The sequence below is a fragment of the Lissotriton helveticus genome, chromosome 8, assembly GCF_964261635.1.
Source record: "Lissotriton helveticus chromosome 8, aLisHel1.1, whole genome shotgun sequence".
NCBI lineage: Eukaryota > Metazoa > Chordata > Amphibia > Caudata > Salamandridae > Lissotriton > Lissotriton helveticus.
In genome coordinates this window covers 937,519,808-937,543,888 of record NC_136069.1, presented here as the reverse complement: position 1 = coordinate 937,543,888, position 24,081 = coordinate 937,519,808, and the positions used below count along the sequence as shown (strand labels likewise).

General features: G+C 44.4%; 1 protein-coding gene across 1 annotated transcript in view; it reads left to right on the top strand.

Moving 5' to 3' along the window:
• Positions 1 to 24,081, top strand: part of LOC144773831 (interphotoreceptor matrix proteoglycan 2-like) — an 896,924-nt gene that overhangs the window by 564,162 nt on the left and 308,681 nt on the right. Inside the window, exons 10-11 of the mRNA XM_078658926.1 lie at positions 7,095 to 7,159; positions 12,566 to 12,905. Of these exons, the coding sequence (XP_078515052.1) occupies positions 7,095 to 7,159; positions 12,566 to 12,905 (405 nt within the window). The remainder of the gene's footprint in view (positions 1 to 7,094; positions 7,160 to 12,565; positions 12,906 to 24,081) is intronic.

The window sequence follows — 24,081 nt, the reverse complement described above, 5'->3', positions numbered from 1 at the left end:
CGTTGGCACTTGAGTCGGGCAACACCAAAATAGCCAGTACACACTTTGCTAACTCTGTTATGTTATGTTATGTTAATTATTTATTTATAGAGCGCTCGTACGCCCGCAGGCTTCATGGCGCTATTGAATCTTTTAGAACACAACACAGCTTTGGGTACTTAAGCAGGAATAAGTCAAATCCTAGTTCAGTTGCAATAAGCTTGTCTAAAGAGCAGAGTTTTAAATGCCTGCCTAAAATCAAGAAGATCCCCACTCTGTTTCAGGGTTAACGGCAGGGAGTTCCATAGGAAAGGGGCGAGATATTGGAAGCTACTGCCGCCCTGACGCTTTTTCCTGTATGCTGGGATTATCAGTAGCTCTTGTTGAGCGGAACGAAGGTTTCGTGGAGGGATGTATTTGCAAACTAAATTCCGAATGAATTTCGGGCCTTTGCCCTGCAAGGCTTTGAAAATGATGCAGCCAGCTTTGAAACTAGCTCTCTGAGCCACTGGTAACCAGTGGAGTTTTTCCAACCCTGATCTAATGGATTGCCATTTAGGTTGTTTAAAAATGAGCCTGGCTGCCTGATTTTGGGCATATTGCAGTCTCTTCAACTGCCCTACAGGAAGGCCAAGATACAGGCTATTGGAGAAATCAATCCGTGATAAAATTAAAGCAGCAATTGCCTGAATCAAGGCTGAATGAGTTAAAAATTGAGATATTTTCTTTATCTTTCTCATTTGAAAGAAACACGTTGAAACTACCGTCCCTATATGATTTTTTAGTGAGAGATCCTCACTGAGGGTCACCCCTAAACTTTTAACTGTGTGGGACTTAATCGGTGGAGTACCCATGTTAGGTGGCCAGAAGTGGGGACCCCAACTAATCTCGCTCTTCCCGGGCAGGATTAATTCCGTCTTGCCCGGGTTGAGTTTGAGATAGTTTAAGTTCATCCACTTCTGGATATGAGACATGGTGTCCTGAAAGTCTACCACAGCAGTAGAGGAGTCTAGTGCAAAGACCAATTGCAGGTCATCTGCATAATTGAAGATTGTGACTTTATGGTTTTTCAGGGAATGCAGTAGAGGACGTAAATATAAATTAAAAAGGAGTGGGGAAAGAGATGATCCCTGAGGGACACCACAGGTGGAAACAATTTTTGGAGCTGTAAATGACCCTAATCTGACTGACTGAGTCCGTTCTGAAATGAAAGACTCTAGCCAGCTCAGAGCCGTGCCCCTGATGCCGGCTTGCTCGACACGGTTGACAAGAATGGTATGGTCAACCGTGTCGAACGCAGCCGACAGATCAAGGAGCACCAGAGCCTGATGGACGTCTCTGTCTGCGTTGGATCTCAAGGTATTCTGGACCGCTAATATCACTGTCTCGGTAGAGTGGCCTGGACGGAAGCCTGCCTGATTCGGTTCTAGATAATCAGTGGCTTCAATAAAACTCGAGACACAGTTGGATACATGGGCCTCCAAAATTTTGGACAGGTAGGGCAGCAAAGAAATTGGCCTGTAACTGGCAGGGTCGTGTGGGTCCAAACCCGTTTTTTTTTATCAGAGGAATCAACAGAGCTTGTTTAAAACTGCTGGGTACTTTACCCTGGGCAAGTGAATCATTTAATAAGAAAAGGATACTTTGCGGGATAGCAAGTCCTATTTCTTTAAAAATATGAGGAGGGCAGATGTCATCGGGGGAGCCTGATTTCACCCGGACCATAAGTTCCGAGAGAGTTTTTAAGTCAATAGGAGGGATGCTGACCAGTGCTTGGGGGTTGAGGAATATGTCGTCTAATGGACTTAGAATAGGAGAACTGGTGGTATTTTGTTTAATATTGATGATTTTATCCTGAAAGAAATCATTCAGCATATCACACAGTTTTTGAGTCGGGGTGATAGGAAGAGTTGTCCTATCATCGTTGCAGAGGTCATTTATAATTTCAAAAATCTGCTTAGATTTATTCGAGGAGTTTAAGATTTTTGCAGAGAAAAAATCAGTTTTATGTTTTAAAAGCGTTTTTTGATATTGTTTCCTTGCTAGACAGTAAATCTCCTCGTCCTCTAATAGGTAGTTCGCTCTCCATTTCCTTTCTTTCTGTCTAATGCTAAGTTTTAGTTGTTTCAGTTCTGGAGTAAACCCTTTGTGAGCTTCCTTCCCACGTGATGTAGGGACAGTTACTAAGGGGGCATGTAAATTAGCCGCTAGGCATAGCCACTGTGAAAGCGACTTATCGCTAGATTCTATATCCGTGTCCTGAAGGGGAAGGGAGGTGGTTAGAGTATTAAGAAAGGCAGGTAAATCCGCCGACCTCCATTTCCGAATTTGTCTGCCAACTTGTGGCCTTGGTTTGATCGACCCCTCTAAAACAAGAGAGAATTGAATTAAAAAATGATCTGACCAACTGCAAGGACATAAAGTAAGCGACTTTAAAGAAAGGTTAAGTGTCCAGATTTGGTCTAGGCTATGGCCTTTCTGATGGGTAGGGACATGGATCTGCTGTGTTAAATTAAGATCCGTGAGTAAATCATTAAGTTCTGCAGCTTGAGGGTCCGAGATGAAATTATCAAACCAGTAGTTCAGGTCCCCTACTAAGAGAACCTTAGAACAGTTGACAACACAGGAAGCCAATTGCTCTGCCAGAAGGGAGGGAAAAGTAGCCATATACTGTGGAGGACGGTATACTAATATCAGTACTAACGCTCCACAATCAGTTTAACTTGATAACGATGTTTTCAGAGTCTAGGAGAGATAGCGATGGAAGTTCTCTAAATTGATAGTTTTTCCGGATAATGGCCGCCACCCCCCCCCCATTTTTCCTGAGGGGCGGTTTGCCAGAAGGATATAATAGTCAGAGGGAAGTGAGGCCAGTATGTCTGGAAGTGAATCAGAAGTGCACCAGGTCTCCGTTAAAAGTAATATATCTGGGCGGTCATTACTCAGTAGGAGAAATAAGTCTACCTGATGCTTGATCAAAGACCTAGTATTCAGGTAGAGACAGCGGAGCTCTAGCCTCTGTTTGCTTGAGGTATCCTGACCTGTAGGTAATGTACCTTTAATGAAGGGGTCTATATCCACGGTGGCTCTTGATAGGCCCAATTGGGAAGTGCGTTTTAAAACATACGAAGGAAGTCTCGGGACGAGCTTACCGACTGGTCTGAGTGCCACAAGTTCCTCAGCAGAATAGGAAACCATACAATCAGGGTCTGTGGCCCCGGGTCCCGGATGCGCGTGGACGGGCGCAGACGGGCTTGCCTTAGGCGCGCCATCGTCGCGCCCGCTGCGCACGTCCGCTGCGCTCCCTGTGACACATTGCGTTTTATGGGAGGGAGCCTCGGGCAACTGGACCGCTGACTCTGGTCCCAGTGCCCTTCAGGCTCCTCCCAATATGGCGCCCGCACTCCACCGGACCGGCACGATTAGCCGGGGTGAGAGAGCCGCCCTCCACACAATCGGCAAAGGAAAGCCGCGGTGGACCGGGGCGGGGGGGAGCTCTGCGCAGCAGCAGGTAAGAACCTGGAAACTGAGCTGAAAGCGGCAAATTTAAAAAAAATAGCAAGGCGTCTGCCTTAACTCGGCAGAAACGCCTCTAAAAACAATTTACACCAATTTAGCCTGCGAATGCTAGCCAAACAAACACTTTGCAAAGTTAAAGTATTTAAAGCATTTAAAACATTTGCTCTGCCGCACCCTGAGCGCCCTGCGTCCCAGCAGTACCAGGAGACTGCCACCAACCTGGAAACCACACTCTGGCCACTGATATAGCTTTCCATGCCAATACTGGTGCACTTGAAGATTGCGATTCCCTGGGCAGGTTCTGCAACATTTGCGTTGAACAGGGTGCCTAAACCCTCAGAATTATTGAAGCGGTCAAAAATGAAACAGCACTTTTGAAACTATGGAGAAAATTCCCCTTTACGGAAGAGAGGTTTCATTGACTTCAAATGCCATGGTTGGTGAAGGGACATTTATATGCATCATTGCAAGCCATTTCTCATACATTGTAAAATAAACGTTTCTGAATTGCTCTTAAACATTGCTTTGTTTACCAAGTGGCAAGCATCTAAAATGGAACAGGTTGCAGTGCCAAAGTCACTAAAGGTATCGCCCAGCCTACTCTCAAGGAGATGTGAAACATCTACACCATTTAACCATCTACACCAATTATGCTGAGCACTTGGCAGACAAGAGTGTTGGCAAACCCTAGTTTTTGTATTATGTCCACTAAAGCAGTTATTTTTTCTTGTAAAAATCTAAGCATGCAGTAGAGTGTACTTTTTTCACATCACTATCAATATGCGATCTAAGATCGTCACATTTCTTGCCTTCGGCATCATCACCCAGCAAAAATTCGATAAACGGTTGCCACATGGATAATATAGTATTCACAGCCCCTTGTACTTAGAACCATCAACTAAGTGACACAGTTGGGATGACTCTTTCTTTTATACCACACAAAGCACAAAATGAGAAATAATTGCGTTTTAGTTCTTGCTCATAACACAACAGTGCACAAGAATGGACTAAAAATTCAATAGCATTCTTCATTAACTCTGAAGACTGTAAAAATGCTTTTAGCATACCATCTAACAAGTGGTAAGGATCACTTACAGGGAAGCACTTCGGCTCAGGTATCAATTTTGACAGGCTATCTTACAACTTTTTCATATATGTAGCTGAATCACTGCAAATACCAACAATAACACTCCAATCTTTGTTGAACTTGGAAAGGACCTTTTTGCAGCAGCATTCCAAGTGACCCTGCGTTCCATGTTTTCCAAATGCCTGGTGTCATGTTTTCACCACTATCCCAGATGCTTTGTGGTAGCACTCTTTTCACATATACTTGTCACTATACCTTGCATTGAATGTTTAAAGCATGAGGTGTTGGCAATTCACCTACTATCAATACTGACTTACTAGAAACTGAGGATTGATGTATCAATGGTTTTACCCATTCTCTGTGGGTAAATTTGATAGCAGATATTGGGAAAGATTATTATGAAACCAGTCATTTTACCTATCAGTGAAAAAATCAAAGCCAGCCAAAATATCAAATATAATTTTGATATTTCCTGATACTCTACAATTTATAAAATAATTAAACAAGATCTAAAACATGCTTCTAAACCCTGCATCTTTAGACCAAAGACCACAAAACTGAAAAAAGCAAAAGGAAGAAGAAACAATATTTTAGTGACATCCATAAATAACAAAACGTAAGCAGAATAATGTTAACCCAGTCTTTCTTGCTGCTAGCTTGTATAGCAAAGTTACATTGTAATGGCCCCATCAGGAAGAAAAAAATTGACTCCTTCACTCTCTTTTTCCTTTCTTTGAATGGCATTTAGTTTGTGGTTGTGCTAGTGTTTTTTCAGTGTTTATATGTTTACAATGGTGAGGGCTATTTCTCTTTCAGTGGGGTTTTATACGTTATTACAGGTTTAAACCTAAAACCGGATAGCCTAAATATAATATAATATAATACATTGCAATACAATAAAAATCTGTATGTTTGTATATAACGGTTTAAGCCGAAAATCCATTTGAAAAGCCTTACCACAAAACATACGATGCAGAATTAATGCAACATGAGTTTCTCTAGAGGCCTTGAAAAACAGAAACACTATTTTGTAAATAGGTTCCTAATTAGAAAAAACACATTTATCTTAAGAGGAAGCAATTTCAACCAACAAACTCTCTGGAATGCTGATATCTAAACCACCCAGAGTACTTCTCCATTATCAAAGTGGTATTACTGTTCTGTTATTATTGTAACACTTTTAATGCATATCATAGTATTTAGGATACGTACATGTATCATTACCCAATAAAAGTGTAGTTCATTGTTTTGACCTTACAAAACAAAAAGGGCTGAGGGAATCCTGCTCGCGATACCAAAGGGGATAATGGACGGAGCATTTGAGCAAATCAAACACTCACCCCCAGTCAACTGATCTGGGTTTAATCCATCATCATTCTTTAGCTCACTCCATCACCCCAGTTCAGACATGGCCATAAGCAAATCAGTCTGACCCTGTGCCTCATGAGAACAGTCCAGCCCGAACAGCCAGGTAATCCTGCTGACATTCAACCCTGTTATCTGCATATCAACATATATCTAGGCTGCCGCATCTTGTTTGTAAAATGATTTCACCTGATTAATTTAAGGCGAATATCACTGAATTTTAAGGAACTAGGAGATAAATGTAGATTACCTGCTTTTTTAATCTTAATTGACAGCACAGCTCTATGTGCACTTTTGATCCATCCAATTTTCAAGCACACATAGACTTAAAACATATAGCATTTTAATGATATTAAAAATATAAGGGTGTTTACATTAATTTTATTTAATGTAATTTTTGTTTTACATACCGCGCATTACAGCAGTAGTGCAGTTTCTAAGCACTGTGGAGGCTGGTGGCAAGAAGGGTACGCAAAGTCATGAAGGGGAGTCATCATGTAGGACATAACAAAGACCAAAAGTCCGCTTCGTTTTTTTTCAGCCCTTCTCTGAATTTCCTCAACTCTACTTTAAGGGGATGCAGCAACTAGAGAGCATACCTGAGGAATGTCCCTTGAAGTTTTCACAGTTTTGTCCCCAATACGCGAGTCTCTCTGACTGGGCACAAAGTTTGCTTGGGGTAGCCTGCTTTAGGTTTGTGGCTGGCAGGCCCACCACCGTTAATTTGAAATGATGGAAAAATGTCAGAGTGAATTGTACCGTAAGAATGAAACAGAGGGGATTGTTTAGAGTTCAGCTGATGTGGATCATCCACCATAAAGTGTAGGAGAAACGGGCTATGTGGTTGATCTCCTCTTCAACAAAGTACTTTACCCACAGAACGAGGAGAAGCCCATGGGTCATCAGTATCATTGCACAGTTCCTTCTTTGCAAACAGCAAGCACGCGGAAACAGGGTTCACCACGTATGTTTTAAAATCCTACTTCCGTTCCTGGCCAAATATATGGACTGGATAACTTGGCTTTGGTGTTTCTGCGTAGATAGTGATCATTACTTTGTAGACTATGTACTGTCAATCTACATGTCAAATTCAGCCCTTCAGTAGCTTAATCTCACAATAAGTTACCTCTTCGTGTCTCTCTAGTGAAAGAAGTGCAGCCACTGGAACTGAAAGCACCAACACTTCCAGGAGTTTTACCAACTGATATCGTAAGTACTTTCTGTAAAATGATATCACATACACGTCAGGGTGGTCTGACTACATGATCAGCAGCAGGCTCTCCATGGGTAAAGTAATATTTCTCTTCATCTGGTTCAAAATCATCAACAAAGCTGATCTCTTGTGCAACTGCCTTGAATTTATGTTCCAATGAATATTGTCAATGATACTTTTTGGAAAAAGGCAAAACAGGTACTTAATGACTTGTATGATGCTTAAGGCGCAGTTAACATTCAACATATTATTCGCATGCTATTGACATAATTAGTGGTTCCTAGAAACGTGGGGAAGTAAGCATGACGTTATGAATAAACATTGAATTACAAGCTCACACGGCAGTGGTTGCTCTGAGGGTTTAGACCTAACTACCATTAATAGCATGGGTAAATATATTAAAAGGTCTGTTGTGATGTAAATGAATGAGTATGAAAGATTTGGAAGGACTCAAAATCAGACAGATCGATCATGGTGTCCATATCCACCAACACAGGACAGTTCTGTCAGTCTTACAGCGCTATCAACAACACTTGCGTCTTCAGTTTGATATAAAATATTTGGCATGGCATCTGCTTGACCTATACCCCTGATGTGTTGCTTCTGGTCCTCTGGAGTTTTGGCATTGGCTTTCGCTTTTGACATGCTAAAGTGACTCAAAGCCTATGCATTCCACTAAAATGTGATCCCCTCTGCCTTCAATGCAGCATATACTGCAGTGTAACTGACTCAGGAATTGTCAGCCTACAAGGCTGACACTAAGGGGTAGGTTTACTAACATTTCACTCGACAAGACAACTTGCTGGGCTGTGCTGCGTTTTGTGACAGGGAGAGAACAGAAATGCTTCATATCTACTAAGATATGACCAATTTTTGCTCTCTCCCTACACTGGTGCACTGTGTGCTACCTAGCGCCAACTCAGAGATCATTGCGCCATGGTGCAAAGCTGCCTACATTACAGATAGGATTGTTTTTGGGCAGGAAGGGACACCTTCCTGCACTAAAGCAATCCTTTGTGGCAATTTACTCTTTCTAAGTGCCTAAATATAATGTTGGGCCGACTCCGTTTTGGTCTTGGGGCCGCCCGACCTCCTGTTGGCGGTTCCGACCGACCTAATTAGGATGCGACTGAACAGTGTTCGGTGGCATTCCTATTCTTTACAATGGGAGCATGCATTCTGACCAGAATGCATGCTGTCATTGTAAAATGAAGAGGTGTAGTTTATCCCTGCACCCTGTGGCAGGCACCTCAAGGTGCCTGCCACGTGGTGCTGGGATCAACAGGGGGGCATCATAGGTGCCCACTCGGTCACTAAACGGAGGCCGTGCACCCATTGGGACCCTGCTCGGTGCACCCAAAGTCGACTTCCGACAGCCTTTCTGTGTCGGAAAGGCTGACACAGAAAGGCTGTTGGAGTCCAACATTGTAACCTCTCGGGCGGAAAGAGCCGTCCTTGGGATTATTGAAGTCATTCCCACTGTCGAACAGGCTCTCCGAGCCTCTCGGGTGGCAGTCAGAATGACAGGTTGGATTCCTTTCCGACCAACAACATCCAAATGGGTTGGTCGGAAAGGAATCTGACCAGCAGATTACAACGCGGTAGGAATGGCTCAAAGCGATGGCCGAAGCCGTATCCTACTGCATCGTAATTGGCCCCTAAATGTGTGCCGAATGCAGCACACATGGAAAGAGGAAATATCAAGGAGATATAAAGACATTTCTCCTAGTCAAACATATTTCATCTTGTTACACCTTTCCCTGGAAGACGTATAATTTTGACGCAATCACAGGTTTACTGACCTTAGTAAACCTGGCATTGCATCTAAATAAATGGGAGGATGCATTAGAAAGCACTGTCCCATCCATGGAACCTTTTCTTAACGCAGAGTAATGCAAGCTAGTGATATGAGCTGCTTTGCTTTACTCTGAATTTACTAAACTACACAAGGTGCAATTGCGTGTCTTAGTAAATCCCATTTAAAGGCTTGCATTGCCTTGCGTCACCTTGCATGATGCAAAGGCAATACAAGCCATTAGTGAATCTGGCCCTAGTTATTTTTTATACATTTCTACCTGGTCAATTAACTGTAACAGTATTAGGTGCCCCTGATCCAGTTACAAAAGTGTCCGATTTAAAGGCTGCGTTAAGAAGTGAACATGTCTCCACTGCCTATTAAAATCTTTCTTGTGGCTGTAGTCACAAACAGGCTATTAGGTGTGAAGAAATCTGAAGTTCTCTAAAAAATATTTGAAATTTGACCATGTATCCAATGCAACACTGTATGACTGGCCTTGCTATCTTGAAAACATCACAGGAATATATGGGGACATCTCACAAATCATTCCTGAGTGGTGCTATTATATGTCCCTGCTAGTTAAGGCAGTGCTTCGTGCAAATGCCTTTTAGCATCATATTATGAGAGCAGAATTGTGAATCTGGTAATCTGTGTGACAGGTATATTTGAGCGCTTGTGGTCTGTTGCATTTTTATTGTACTGGTGATATGTTTAGTTTGTTTTATTGCTGTCCTTTTTGCATTGTCTTGTTTGCACTATGGTTGTTTTGTTATCTTCCGTGACTATTTGTTGTGCCTTATGTTTTTTGTTGTGTTCTTATTTTTCTTTCTGCTGTACAATTGTTGTGCGTTCTACTTTGCTCTGTAATTTCTTTAGCTATTGTAAAGACACCAATCACCCTGAAACTGTGATAGAGACCATGCCTTAAATTAGCACTTCCTTTGCACGCTTTACGTGATGTGGCCTTTGATACTGAACGATCCCAATAGGAAAAAGCCCACCCCGAGCTCCTAGTGCCTTTGTCCTACTCTGCCTCTGGATTGCAACACTAACAATTTTCTTCTGCCACTAAACATACAAAGGTAAACTATACACTAGATTCGAGCTTACTTGGTGTTTATGTTGCCCTCAAAGAAACCTGTTTACCTTAGTGGGTATTCTTGTTATGGCAATGTGGGAGTTGAGTGCCAGCCCACATGTAGACAGTGACCTCTATCCTGAATAGCTTACCAGCTTGATTCCCAAAACCAGTATCATCAGTTTATTTATCGAGATCTGTGATAAGAAAGGGTTGTTATTAGGAGCTACCTTTCAGTTCCAAAATGTGAGGCGCCTGTATCAAAAGGTAGAATTTAAATAAAGGGTAGCCTTGTACCCAACCGTTACACCATTTCAGAAAATATATTTCTTCCTCTCAAATTGTTCTATAAAAATATAATGTAATCATTTTTAAATCCAGTCCAAAATGTGTTAATAGAGGAAAAGTGTTGACAAAGTCAATTGGTTTGTTTTTTCTTTGTGATATTAAAAGTAACTTTATACCTTTGAAGAAAAAATATTTTGCAATCCTCCCCCACAGACGTTTATTGGGATTTATAGCACATATAACTGTTATCTTCTGGTGTGTCTTCAACTCCTGTTATGTCACTTCTGACTGTTATGATACTTTATAGCAGCAAGATTGCTCTGTGAATTAAATGTGCATGACCGACATAGACCCTAAACTACACATCAGCAAGGCTGACGCATCCTTTTATACATCAATGGCCCAATAAACTGAGCAAAGTTACAGTGGGTAATATTAACACGTTACTTGCTGTACCTGTAAATGGGAGATGTAGGGGGTCAAACACTATTCAAAAGCAAGTTATTGTTCTCATTTTCTTGCATTTATCTAAGTGAGTAAGTCTGTCCTTACCCCCATTCCAGAGATCACCCTGGCAGTGGCATTCTGAGTCTACCCTGATATATACTTTACCTGAGGTTTACATTTCAACTTGTTCAACATACCATGTGGAGAGGATCCTGTCAAAGTTCATCAAAGGACAGTATTCTTCAAACTTGCCTGACAGTAAACACATGCTTAGGCCTCTGCATAAAATTAACCTAGACATAGAGTTCCTTCCATCGTCCCAGTCAGTGGACCAGCTAAGACACCCTGGCAGTATTCCATGCACAACATCTCTCAGAATGATTCTCCCTCACAAAACGGATTGATTCATTCATTTTCTGTTCCCAATTGCTTGAATAGCTTGCATGCAGGGCTGGCTTTAGGGTGGTGTGAACGACGGTGCCACTGCATTGAGCGCCAGGCTTGGGGGGGGGGGGGGCTGCATTTTTAAATGCCTCATGGGATTTAAAGCCCGTGCTACAGAGTTTGTTATGCTCCCAGCAATTTTCAGGCAATAAAAAAACATCAAAGTAACTCTAGTAATTAATATACTAGCCTGAGAGAGATGGAGGTTTGTATAGTCACAGTTTTGTCTCACCAAAAAGTAGCGCAGATGACAGAATTGTATTTTATGTAGCTAGCTCAGTGGTTTATTGCTTTTGTCACAGAGATCCTTTTGTAATCTGCACCTCATAATCTGCACAGTAAACTATGAACTAGCATCGACGAGCTGCATGCAAACTGCAAGACATAGGTTAGAAACGTCTGTTTTTCACCCGTCTTTCATTTTCCTAAGGTTGCTAAGAAAAAGTGTGCTTGGTAGCAATATATTCTTATTATTAAAACCAACCTCAACCACTCTTTTACATTTAAATCTTGAGTATATGCTTCTCCTGACCAGGCACTCTTAAAATGTAATACCTACCAGTACGGTTCACAAGTGACTCCGACAGGTTTTAGTCCTTAGTGTTTTATGTAACATTTCCTATACATTGATTTGCATACACATGATTCATTATCCCTGTAAAATATGTGTGTGATGTAAAGTGCTCCGATACCCTACATTGGTATGAGTAAGGCTATAAAAAAACTAAAATACATGTGAGAGAAGGGCTATGGATAGATGAAGGGCATTATTGGAGGGTGGTAGTGAGGAAATCTCTGAAGAAGGAAATCACTGGAGGACACCGAGGAAGATTGTCGCTCCAGGCGCCATCAGCATTAATGCCACCCCTTCTTGCATGAGAGAAGTTTTCTTCTCAGAAGAATGTCATAAACTAAAATAGATTACTCTCACATACTCCTAAATATACTGACCACACACTATAGTTAATATAGGCACTACTAATGTACTGAAATGATCCCTTAATCTTTAAGTGGAAATTTGTTTTTCAATGCCCTTTGAATATAAGAAATAGACTGCATAAACAGGCTTCTGATGGTTGCATACCCACCCTGGGAGCGGGACAACAATTCCTCCCTATCAGTCTGTCCTCCATCAAAGATAGAAAGAAAGAGCATATGAGATTTATCCCTCACCACAGTCCTTCTTTTCCATTAATGTACATGGTTTGGAAATGTCAATAGCATTTGCCACAAAGTGGGATCAGTGGGAGGTAGGTTAGTCATCTGGTTGATTCTCATGTTGAAAATAGCTTAGATATGCTCTCTGATAAGAGAGTATATTATTATTATTTTGTGTTTATGTTTCAGAACAATGCCCTTCAAGCTGAGTGGCTCCCAACCTCTGAAGCACCAATAAGCAACATCCTGCTTGAAGACATAACTGAAATAACTGTCACTCCAGAACATCAGCAATCTGCTGGCCACTTGGAAAATGAAATCATATCAGAAAGTCCGTTTGCTGAAAACAATGACCCAAGTCGAGAGCCTGAATATTCTTTGAATTCAGAGGTGGATTTCACCTTGTCTCCTGGAGTCTCTATCCTTGAAGAAAACACCATTCCCTCTTTGGCCACTCCAGGAAAAATACATACAGATTCTTCTGTTGACTCTGAAAAATGGCTTCCTAACCCTACCTCTTTTGAAAATGGTAAGTGTTTCTATATTTTTTTTAAATTTATTATGAGACATTGTAGGTAATTTGATAGTTAGGCTATGGATAAGAAATTCCACAGCCTTGATGTGAGCAATACATGGGCTCCAAAAAGGCTCAAACAATCTGACACACGAAGAGAACTGATTTCTGTGAGGAATCCCTTGGCCCTCTTTGTTCAATTTTATTTTATTTAATTTTGGGTACTTTAAGTCAGCTGAGTGGTTTACTAAACACAGCAGCAGATGTGAGCCAGCATAGGTTAGAAGACAAAAGAGGTACGGTGTCCTTTCTGATGCAGTGGAGCGGGTAGGTGAGCCGGATTGCTCTGAACGAGAGAAGCAACGCTATGTTGAGTGTCCACATATTCCGCTGCGGCCTGATGAAGCAGCACAAGAACCTATAAGAGGTTGGCTGTTTTTTCTCTGTGGCAAATTCCTACCGAGAGAAGTTGTATGTAGCACCACACACTGTAGATATTTTTTGTTTAGTCACTTGGTCCTGAGGAATCGCCAACTGATCTATTAGAGACATTTATAGGCAAGAAACAGGTTGACCACTAAGGGGTAGAGCGCCATTTTTGTCAGATTAAAACAAAATAGCCCCTCCCCCTATAGCCCCCCCCTTCTTCTTTTACTTTTTATTCAGGTTGTGACCTCTCCAGAATAAAAATAATCATAGAGGATTCCCTTGCCTGTTTTAACCCATACAGCACATCTACATCTTACTAGGCCCCTCACACCCACAGCACCTATACGGCAAGGAACAAAAGATCTCTGATAAAGAGGCCCTTTATGGGTGCCCATCGAGCATTGCAGCGCCGGCCCGATGAGGAGCAGACCCATATGATGAAGCATGACACCTAGCTTGCTGGGTGTGTGAGGGTCCTAGTTATGCAAGGAGGTATTCCCCACCTCTCCACCACTCTGAGTACTCACCGGGTGGTCGACTTGCCACCCAGGAACACCGTACCTCTCTTGTCTTCTAGCTTTACCCAGGGCAAGTATGGTGGACCTTTATCAAGCCCTGTTTGTCCCGTCTTTTGTTGAATGAGCCAGCTTAGGTTGGCACAAACAGCAAAAGCATGAAGTGTTAGTTAAGACCTACATATTTAGTCCAATGTAGTTAAATTGACAAAACCAGAGTAAAAAAAAATTCACAAAAATTTAAGTTGTAAATGTCATTATTTGCTGTTACCACGGGTCAATGGATCACAAAACACAGCACATCAAAGATAAGCTATAAAATGCATTTCTAACAAAGCTCACATATGTCATATAGTCGGCTATGATGGGTTTCCTAATGGCTTTTACTGCTCATCACTTACAAGCCAGCAGAGTATCTCAATATGTCTTTTCTAGATCATTATATAAATCTCTTAACTCTATCAGAAGACTTAAAATGAAGGTCAGAATACACTCTTGTATTGTCATCTCCAAATAAGTTATTAGAAAGCCAATAAACACGAGCCAAGTAGGACTAGGCATAAAAACCATATTCATTAAATGCCAAGGTGCAGATAGATCCCTAAGCCACTATTCACCTAAGTACTTAAGAACATAATAAAAATACACAATACAACATCAACAACATACCACTCAACATAGTAGAACAGCTTTACAGAAGTTTTCAGAGCCGCACATTTAAGTGGCTAAGCGCAGTCTGCATTTGTTCTGTTGGATTAAAATAACTAGACCCCAGCAGGCTTAGATAAAGTAGAATCCACGTTGGTCACCAGTGTAGCGTCTTCCAAAGCCTGGGAGCATGCAAATCAACATGCCACACATGGAGTTCTGTAACAGAGGTCTTTATTCATCAGCCGACAACCACACCCTTCAGACAGAATCTCATAACTTTTATAACCATGCCTTAACACCTCCCAACAGATTATGTAATTTGGTTTAGAGTCCGCTCAGAACTTCAAGGGTCACATCCCATTTTACCACAGAAAACTGACCCTTTTTTTGCAATGTAGGTAGCTGTAGATGTTGGGCCCTAGCTCAGTGGGCACCTAGGGAAACCTAGCACACAGGGGTGACATGTGTGTCTCTCTCCTGCTTTTCCACCCAGAAGCCTTTTCAAACCTCAAACTTTGACTAAAGTCACACATCTTCCTCACATTTCTGTGACTAAAACCTTCTGGATTCTATGAGGAGCCACAACTGCATTCTCCAAAGTTTCCCAGTGAAAATGGTACATCACTTGTGTGGGCAGTCCAAGTGCCTCTGACAGTAAACGGGTCAAAATACAACATGGACACATCACATTTGTCCATTGAAAAAGGACCCTTTCTTTGCAGGGTCGGTAGCTGTGGATTTTGTGCCCTACTTTCATCAGTACCTAAGGAAACCTAGAAAATCTGTACATTTTGTAAAACAAGACACCTAGCCAAGGGAAATTCTGGGGTGACTTGTGTGGCTCTCACCAGGTTTTCTTACCCATAAGATATTTTGCATGTGCCACCATTTTGTGTTAATGCCATCGGTGCCCGTGACCTGGGTCCTCCATCTTGGCTGCTTCAATCCGATTTACTTACCGCTGGACTACACCTGAATGACCTTTACCCCGAGTTGACTCCCCCTCTTGGGTCTCATACACCCCTCACATCTTGCTCAGTCACCGCAACACCGAATGTTATGATTGCTGATCACCTAGATAGTTTGTTTGTCTTTTATATTGACTTTTTGGCTCCCCTGAAGTACTTTCCCCTTTGCCGGTTCTACCTGGCCCGTTCTTCTTCCCACCCCATTTTTACTTTTCCCCCCTCTACCTTCTGTTCCCCATAGGACGTGTGTATATTGTATTTTATGCTATAGTAATTCTTGTTATTGTGTAACACTGTTTTTCCTATGTGAAACTAGGCTCCTGTAACGGATGTAATTTTGTAACTCGATAATCCTCATGTAAAGCACTCTGATACCTCCGGGTCTAGCCAGCGCTATATAACACTCTGCAAATAAAACATTGCAAATAAATATTTGCAAACCTCGAATTGTGGCTAAAAACACACATTTTCCTACTTTTATGTGAGGAAAACTATAATCGGTGGGGAGCTACAAATGCCCTACCACCCAGCATTCACCTCAAGTCTCCAGATAAAAATGGTACCTTACTTTTTTTTTTTTTACTTTATTTATGTCTTTTATCAATCAGGAAACAAAACAGCAAGAAAAATGACAAAGGTACAAGTCATCGAGGTCCATCATATAAAGCAATCAAGGTGTTACATAGCAAGAGGCGCATGATTGTGGTGTTCTACACACAATTATTTGGTACATCAGAGAATTATCGTGAGTCACATTCCCCAAGCGTATCAGAAGACCCGGCCAGGTGTCTTCGCAGATTGCATGTACATCATCCCACGTCCCCAAAGCAGCAAGACATATAAAGAAAAAAACAGTACAGATCCACCAAACCTGGCGTTCATGACACACGAAAGTCGTGCCTCCCGTCAGTAAAGTGAGGGGGTCATTAGTCAGCTGTACAGAGTATGTCTCTTACCGCCATTGCTAGTACCAACGTTCCATGTCCTTGGCAGCTACCTTGGAGCGCCATCGGTCTCTCCCCGCAAATCCACCTCAGACGATGGTCCTCTCGAATTCAAGTCTGCGGTACTCAGGAGGTAACTCTGCATGGATCCCCAGATATCTTTGGGTCTACACGCCAGGGGTTGCAAGTCTGCATACACCGCATGCTGTTCCTGACAGTGCATGACATCGCTCAACCATTCCTTAAACTTCCCCTACCCCAACGGCATGCCAGTCTTTGTTTCGCTAATAATAGTGTAATGTTAAGAAATTTCCTGTACTTTTTGGGAATCGGCAGTGTATATCCCATTAACATAGTTAACGGATCTCTGTTCAAAGTCATGTCTATCATAGTCTGAAGGGCCGCGTGCACCTGAGCCCAATATTCCCACACCCCAGGACATTCCCATGCCAGATGCAGAAACCCAGCACCGCTCGCCCGACATCTGTCACAGTTATCATTATCAGACAAACGGAATCTACACTTCCTAGCAGGTGTGTAATATAGTCTCTGCAACATTTTATAGTGAATGATTTAAGCCTACAGCTAGCTGAGATATTAGCTGTCATACCACAGCAATAGTCCCATTGTGCATCAGTAACCTCCGCACCTATATCCTCCCCCAATATTCTCGGGCCGGCCCTTTAACTGCTTGTCGCTGCGTCCTGATGCTTCTATACATACAAGAGACCAAGTGCCGCCCATCCGTGGAGCCCATCATTATATGTAATGGCGCCAGATTCTCCGGCTCTAGGGGATATTCTGGTAGCACCTCCTTTAGTCCCTGTCTCAGCCGTATATAGTAGAAAACCTCCAGAGGCGTAGGCCGGTGAGCCCTAAAGAAAAGGTCCTGGGAACAAAAACATCCTGCCTGAAACAGGTCCCCCCAGGTTTTTACCCCGAGACAACGACACAGGTCCTGAAACCCCTTTTCCTGGAGTAACACTATGCTGGGGTGATACGACAGGGGCATTCTCTGCGAGTACAACAAGGTAACCCCAAGTATTTTTGCCAGTCTCCTCCAAGCGTCCACGGTGCATGTGACCGTTGTGGGCGGCATGTCCAAGGCAGCAGGGCCATGTATAAGAGCGTTCAGGGGGAGGGGATGAGCTATGCAATCCTCAGCCACTAGTTGAGGCATGTAAGGCGTGGGTGCCATCCAATGGTAGGCATAGTGTGCCTGCGAGCTCATGTAGTAGATCTCAAAGTCCGGTATGTCAAAACCGCCTTTGTGATATGGCTGCATCATTTTGGACCATTTGAGCCTCGCTGCCGTCCTCCCCACACCAATCGAATTAGTTTGGTCTTCAGAGTTTTAAAGAAGAACGCCCCTGGATAATAAGGTATGTTCATGAATAAATATAAAAAACGCGGCAGTATCATCATCTTTATAAGCGATGCTCTGCCCGCCATGGACAGGGGCATAGCGATCCAGCGTGTAACACTGGAAGTCAATTTGGTAATTGCTGTGCCATAATTGCACCGTAATGTCTCCTTCCTATCCCTAGTCACCTGGATTCCGAGATATCTAAGGTCGGAGTGACACCATTCAAGGGGATAGTCTAGTGAGAACTTTTGGAATGCAGGTGTGAGCGGGAAAAGTTGTGATTTACCCCAGTTGATTTGCACTCCTGACAGTCTGCCAAAGATATAAACTCTCGTAAAAGGGGTTTTAAATTGTGGTGCGGATCAGTGAGATAAAGCGTTATGTCGTCTGCGTATAATGAGATCCCTATCTGGCGTTGGAAACATTTGAAAGCGCTATCTTGATGCAGTTGCCTGATTCGGCACACCAATGGCTCTATTGCTATGGCAAAAAGGAGGGGAGAGAGTGAACACCCCTGTCTGGTGCCCCGTGTTATGGGAAGTGGACTGGATAATTGACCATTGATAAGCACCCGGGCTGTGGGTTGGGTGTAGAGCAATTGAATCCAGGAGATAAATAATGGAGGGAACCCCATGCATTACCTGATTTCAATTAAGTAGGGCCATTCGACCGAATCGAATGCCTTGGTGGCATCAAGAAATATCGCAGTTACCGGGAAGTCAGGGGCAACAGTCTGTATGAGAGAGAACAATGTGCGCAAATTGTGGCTGGTAGATCTGCCAGGGACAAATCCGGCCTGATCCGGAAGTATAATCTTCGTCATGAGCAATGATAACCTTGTGGCCAATACTTTGGCCAATATTTTTGCATCGCAATTAATGAGCGAAAGGGTGCGATAAGAGTCTCAGGACGCAGGGTTTTTCCCGGGTTTCGGTAAAGATGTTATAACAACTTCGCACATCGAGCGGGGTAGTACTCCCACCTCAAGCGATTCCTCAAAGACCTCACGCAGCACCGGAGCCATAATATCTATGTAGCATTTCTAGAACTCCACAGGCAGCCCGTCTAATCCAGGTGCCTTCCCATTTTTGAGTGACATTAAGGCCTCCCTGACTTCATCCAGCTCTAGTGGGGCGCTGAGGAATGTTCTGTGTACATCACTCAGCCAACATAGCACAATATCCTTTAAGAAATTGTCCAACCCTTCCACCCCTGTGCTCTGAGTGGTGTATAATTGTGTATAATGTTCTACAAATAGCTCTACGATGCCCTCAGTGTCCTGGCACAGCCCATCGTTTATGCGGTCTAATTCTAAGATGTTGGTACCAAACCGCGGATTTCTGGTAAGCTCTGCCAGCGCCTTTCCATGCCGCTCTCCCTCGCAATATCGCCGCGCAATCCAGTGCCGCCCACGAAATGTAGCCTCTCTCGCAGCTTCTGCCTCATACTCCGATAATTTAGCCCTGAAGTCTGCTCCCACCGTACCACCCTCCCCTTTCACCATACGCGGCTCTAAACCTCGCAAGTCTCGCTCCAAGGTATGAATTGTGCGCTGAATATCACGTAATACCCCAAAACTTTTAGAGATGCAGTATCTTCTGACTGTGACTCTAAACGCCTCCCACACTACCTCAACACTATCTACTGACCCTTTATTACGGGGGAAAAAAGCTGCAATCTCATCACCTAGCTCTGTTTTGAATACCGCATCCAAGAGTGCACTTGGTTGGAACCGCCACGGCTGTCTGGGCATGTCGAACCCAGGGACGCGGACCTGCAGCAGGACAGGGCAGTGATCAGAATATGTCCTAGCTAGGTGCGCAGCCTTCAGGATATTCGGGCTGATCCCTCGGGAAACAAGATAATAGTCAATGCGTGCCCATGTACCAGTGTAAGAAGTAAAGTGTGTGCCCTCCGTCTGGTGGAGGAAGCGCCAGGCGTCAATCAGACCCCCCTCTTGTATGATACCCTGCAGTGTATCCCTGGAACGTCTATTGTATTGTGCATTACCATCAGCTCGATCCATACCAGGCACCACAGCCACTTTAAAATCCCCCCACACAATATGCATAGATCCAATATTCACAACATGACTCCATAAGGACAGGAAAAACTCTGGTGTGTCAACATTGGGTGCATAACAATTCACAATAGTAATGGTGTCAGTACCTAGTCTAACCCACACAATGTCATATGTGCCTTCATTATCCGTCATTTCACCCAGGACATGAAACTGCACAGATTTCTTAATAAGTATAGCCGTGCCTCTGGCATAGGTAGAATACGATGAGAACAGTCGCACATTCGCTCATCTTGTAGCAAAGGTGTTTTGAACATGTGGAGACAGATGAGTCTCTTGCAGTAATGCAATATGGTCTTAGTGACGTTCTAGATATGCTAATATCTTCTGGCCTTTTCTAGCATCTGTTAAACCTCTGATGTTTCAAGACAATACTGTAACAGAAGAGTTATCCCCATTCACCGCCATCTTACATCGTATTCAGCACGTATCCAACCTGTAGTATCATTAAACCTGTCTATGCCTCTCATCAATAACATAGATATCCGGATCTCAATGTGTACCGTATTTACCATCCAACAATAACCAACCCCATCCGCCCCACCCCCCGCCCACTGAAGCATCCCAATCATGCCAGCCATTTTCCGCCCCTCCCCCCACCCATCTAACAACAGTCCCAACCCACAACTTAACAGGGGAACGCCCATGAGGGTCAGCACTCTAAATGGCGCACCTGAACCTTGCTATAGGTCAAGGGTCCGCCTGCTCTCAACAGTCCCAGAAGCAGCAAAGGTGTCCGGTATATAGTATCACATTACTTTACGTTCTATGTTCACTAAATGTGGCAATCCTTACATCATTAAAATACTGAACAATCCCATTGTAACAATCATAGGTATACATTAGGGTGGTCCGCTTGTCAGGTCTACACAAGTCCATGGCGTGACTTTACTCCATCAGCGACGCCCACTGTGCATTTGGCTCTGTGAATCAGCACCAGATTATTCCACATCTGACAGCGGCATCTGTTCAGTTTCGTCCCGGCCCGTAGGGGCAGTTTTCCGCTTTTTCAGTACTTTAAGGTATTTTTCTGCTGATTGTGGCGTCATGTGAAAGCTTTGTTTACCCTGATGGGTAATCCTTAGCCGCGCGGGATAGAGGAGGGCATAATCCACTTGTTCCTGGCATAGTTTCTGCTTTACTCCATTGAATTTTTTGCGTTCCTCCTGCACTCGAGAGGTAAAATCCGGAAATATGGTGAATGACAGTCCAGAGTAGTTAAGTTGCCTCTTGTCCCTCAACACCTTCAGGACAACGTCGCAATCCCGATAATTTAACAGACCGGCTATTATGGGGCGAGGGTTTGCCCCAGGAGGTGGTCGTGGTCCCAACGATCTATGTGCCCTCTCCACTATGAATTGGGCTGATAGAGCCCCTTCCTCAGTGACCGCCATGAGTAGTTTTTCCACATACTGTTCAAGTCGTCCCGTGTTCATACTTTTGGGTGTTCCTAAAATGCGAATATTATTGCGGTGACTTCTCGCTTCAATATCCTCATTCTTGGCGTCTATTATGCGCATGAGTTTGTCCATTTGGGTCACCGCCACTTTAAGTTGCTCCGTGATGTTTTCCGAGTCAGATATCCGTTGCTCTGTCTCTTTGAACCTGGTCTCGTGACTGTCCAGCTTACGAGTGATGCCTTCTATTCGGGTCGCCAGTGTGTCCACCTTGGAGGCTATGGTCCCAAATCCCTGCCTCATTTTGGTAAGGATGGCCTGCAGGTTGCTGTCGGCCCTCGTGCTCGTACCAGGCATTGTTTCCTCCGTAGTGGGACCTTCGTCTGCCGGCGTCCTCCTGGGAGTTTTTTTGGTCTCGAAAGTGAGGCGTGGTTGGCGGGAATCTGGGCGTCCCGTGGTGCCTCTGGAGTGTCAACACCCAGCAAGACGTACCTATGCCACAGGTCAGCCGTCCTATGGGATATTGCTGAAGTATCTTCCTTCCAAATGTGCAGTGACCTTCAGTTGTGGCAGCGCAGAGTATAGTCAAGGACAGCCCCTCAGGTATCTCTGCCAATCGTCAGCATGGAGCTTTCACACACCCTGCACGTGGTACTTATGAACAGTGTGACGCATACAAGGGTGCTCAAAGTGGGAATGTCACCACCTGGTGTGTCAGCCCTCTCAACCGAGCATTGGGACAACCGCAGTGTTCCGCCAATTTGCCTCCTCGCCGGACACAGCTCTATCCGGCCGCCTTCTGAACAACAGGCAGGATGCAACTCAGGCTGGCCTTCAAATCACACTCATCCACCGGGTCTACTCCTATGCGACCATACGCAGCTATCTTAGCGCTTGTAGGGTCCCTTTCAGCTGCCGTATGAAATTTCACATGTTCCCCAGCTGTACCATGGCCAGCAGTTATGTGGTTGCAAGAGCGCAATCTATTGACAACAAGAACCTCTCAGAAGTCCATCGCAGGTTGTCTCGTGCCTCAGGTATATGTGCCGGTGGGTAGGAGGTGCGGGAGCGAAGCCCCCAGCCCGTGCCCTTCAAAGATCGTCGGCCCTCCCTCGAGGTCCGCCCGCAGCTGCAGTGCACCGTTTCGGGTGCAGGGGCATCAGGAAAGCACCCGACCCAGGCCCCACATTCACCTCTGGGGCAAGTCACCGTATGTACTCTGCCCCCCAGTCCACAGCACGTCTAGGGCAGTAAAGGGCTCGCTCGCCCAGCTCTCCGTCAGTGGTTCAATGTCAGGCAATATGGCCGCCGCCAGTTGACCGCACTGCCTCGCTCGCGGTATCTATCTGCAGCCTTACCGCCCTTCCAGTCTCCAGGCAAGTCACTGAGCAGATAGGGCGCCAGTATCACGGTCCCATTTTCGCAATCACCCGCTGCCGACAGGACCACTCCCACTGTAGCGGCGACTCGCAGATGACCGTGCGGCCTGCACGCCACGTGGGGACCACGGTGCTCACGTAGCGGCCGTTCACCGCCTCAAGCACCAGGCCAGCTACGATCTGTCACCGCGGCACCAGTGTTCAGCTTCGCAGCAAGCGTCAGCAACATCCGCCGCCAGCAGGTCTCCTCCAGCAGTGATATCAGCAGTTCCACCGTCTTTGCCCGCTAATCTCTGCCCATTAGATGAACGTGTTCTCAGGATAATTGAATTATAGGCTACCGGACTGCGGGAGCCTCACCAAGCATCGGCCATTCCGCTAGTGCGCCACCTAGCGCCCCAAAAATGGTACCTCACTTATTCAGTTAGACCTAGTGTCCCCGACAGAAAGGGCCCAAAATGCAGCATTGTCACATCACATTTTTCCATTGTACACTGGTTTTTTTTTGCAATGTGGGGAGCTGTGGATTTTGGGCCTAGCTCAGCTGGTAACTAGGGAAGCCTAGCAAACCTGCAAATTTTTTAGAACTAGGGAAATGAATGGTGAGATGACCTGGGTGGATCTGCCCAGATTTGCTTACCCAGAAACCCTTGCAAACCTCAAACTTTGCCTAAAAACAAACAATTTCTTCATATTTCTGTGAGGAAAACTTCTGGAAACCTTGGGGAGCTACACATTTCCTTCCTCCGAGCATTCCTGGAAGTCTCCTGATAAAAATTCTACTTCACTTGTGTGAATAGGCCTATTGCCCATAACAGGAAGGAAAGGGCCCAAAATGCGATGTGAACGCATCACATTTTTCCACTAAAATGTGGATAGTTGTTGATTTTGGTCCCATCGCTTCGCTTCCACCTAGTGCAACCAAAGCAAATCTGCACATTTGTGAAAACTAGACAACAAGGGGAGCCCACAGGTGTGTAATTTGCATGAAACTCACCAGGTAATTTTACCCAGAAGCCTTTGCACACCCTCAAACTTGATTAAAAACACACTTGGGCTCACCTAGTTGAAGAGCCAAGTCTTCAGCATTGTGCGTTGTGCAATAATTTTAGATGCGGCACAGGTTTGTAGGGGCAGGTCAATCTAGCCTTTCGAAGTAAGGGAGCAGAAGTCACTGCTGCCTATTTTGGCGCTGCGTATGTATGGAATGTGTTTGAGTACGAGTCCAGCTGAGCAAAGGTGCCTGGAAGGTTCCTGAATTCTGAGGTGGTTTTGAAGTATGCTGACCCAGTGTTGTGTAAGGATTTTTATGTGTGTGTCAGGAGTTTAAAGAAAGTTGTGGATGTGTCACCAGTTAAGTTTTTTGAGGTGCAGGATGTGTGCTTGGTGGGAGGTTGAGAGGGAGGCTGGTTGCTGTGGTATCTATGATTTGGAGTCCCTGCTTAGATGAGTGAGGGACTGA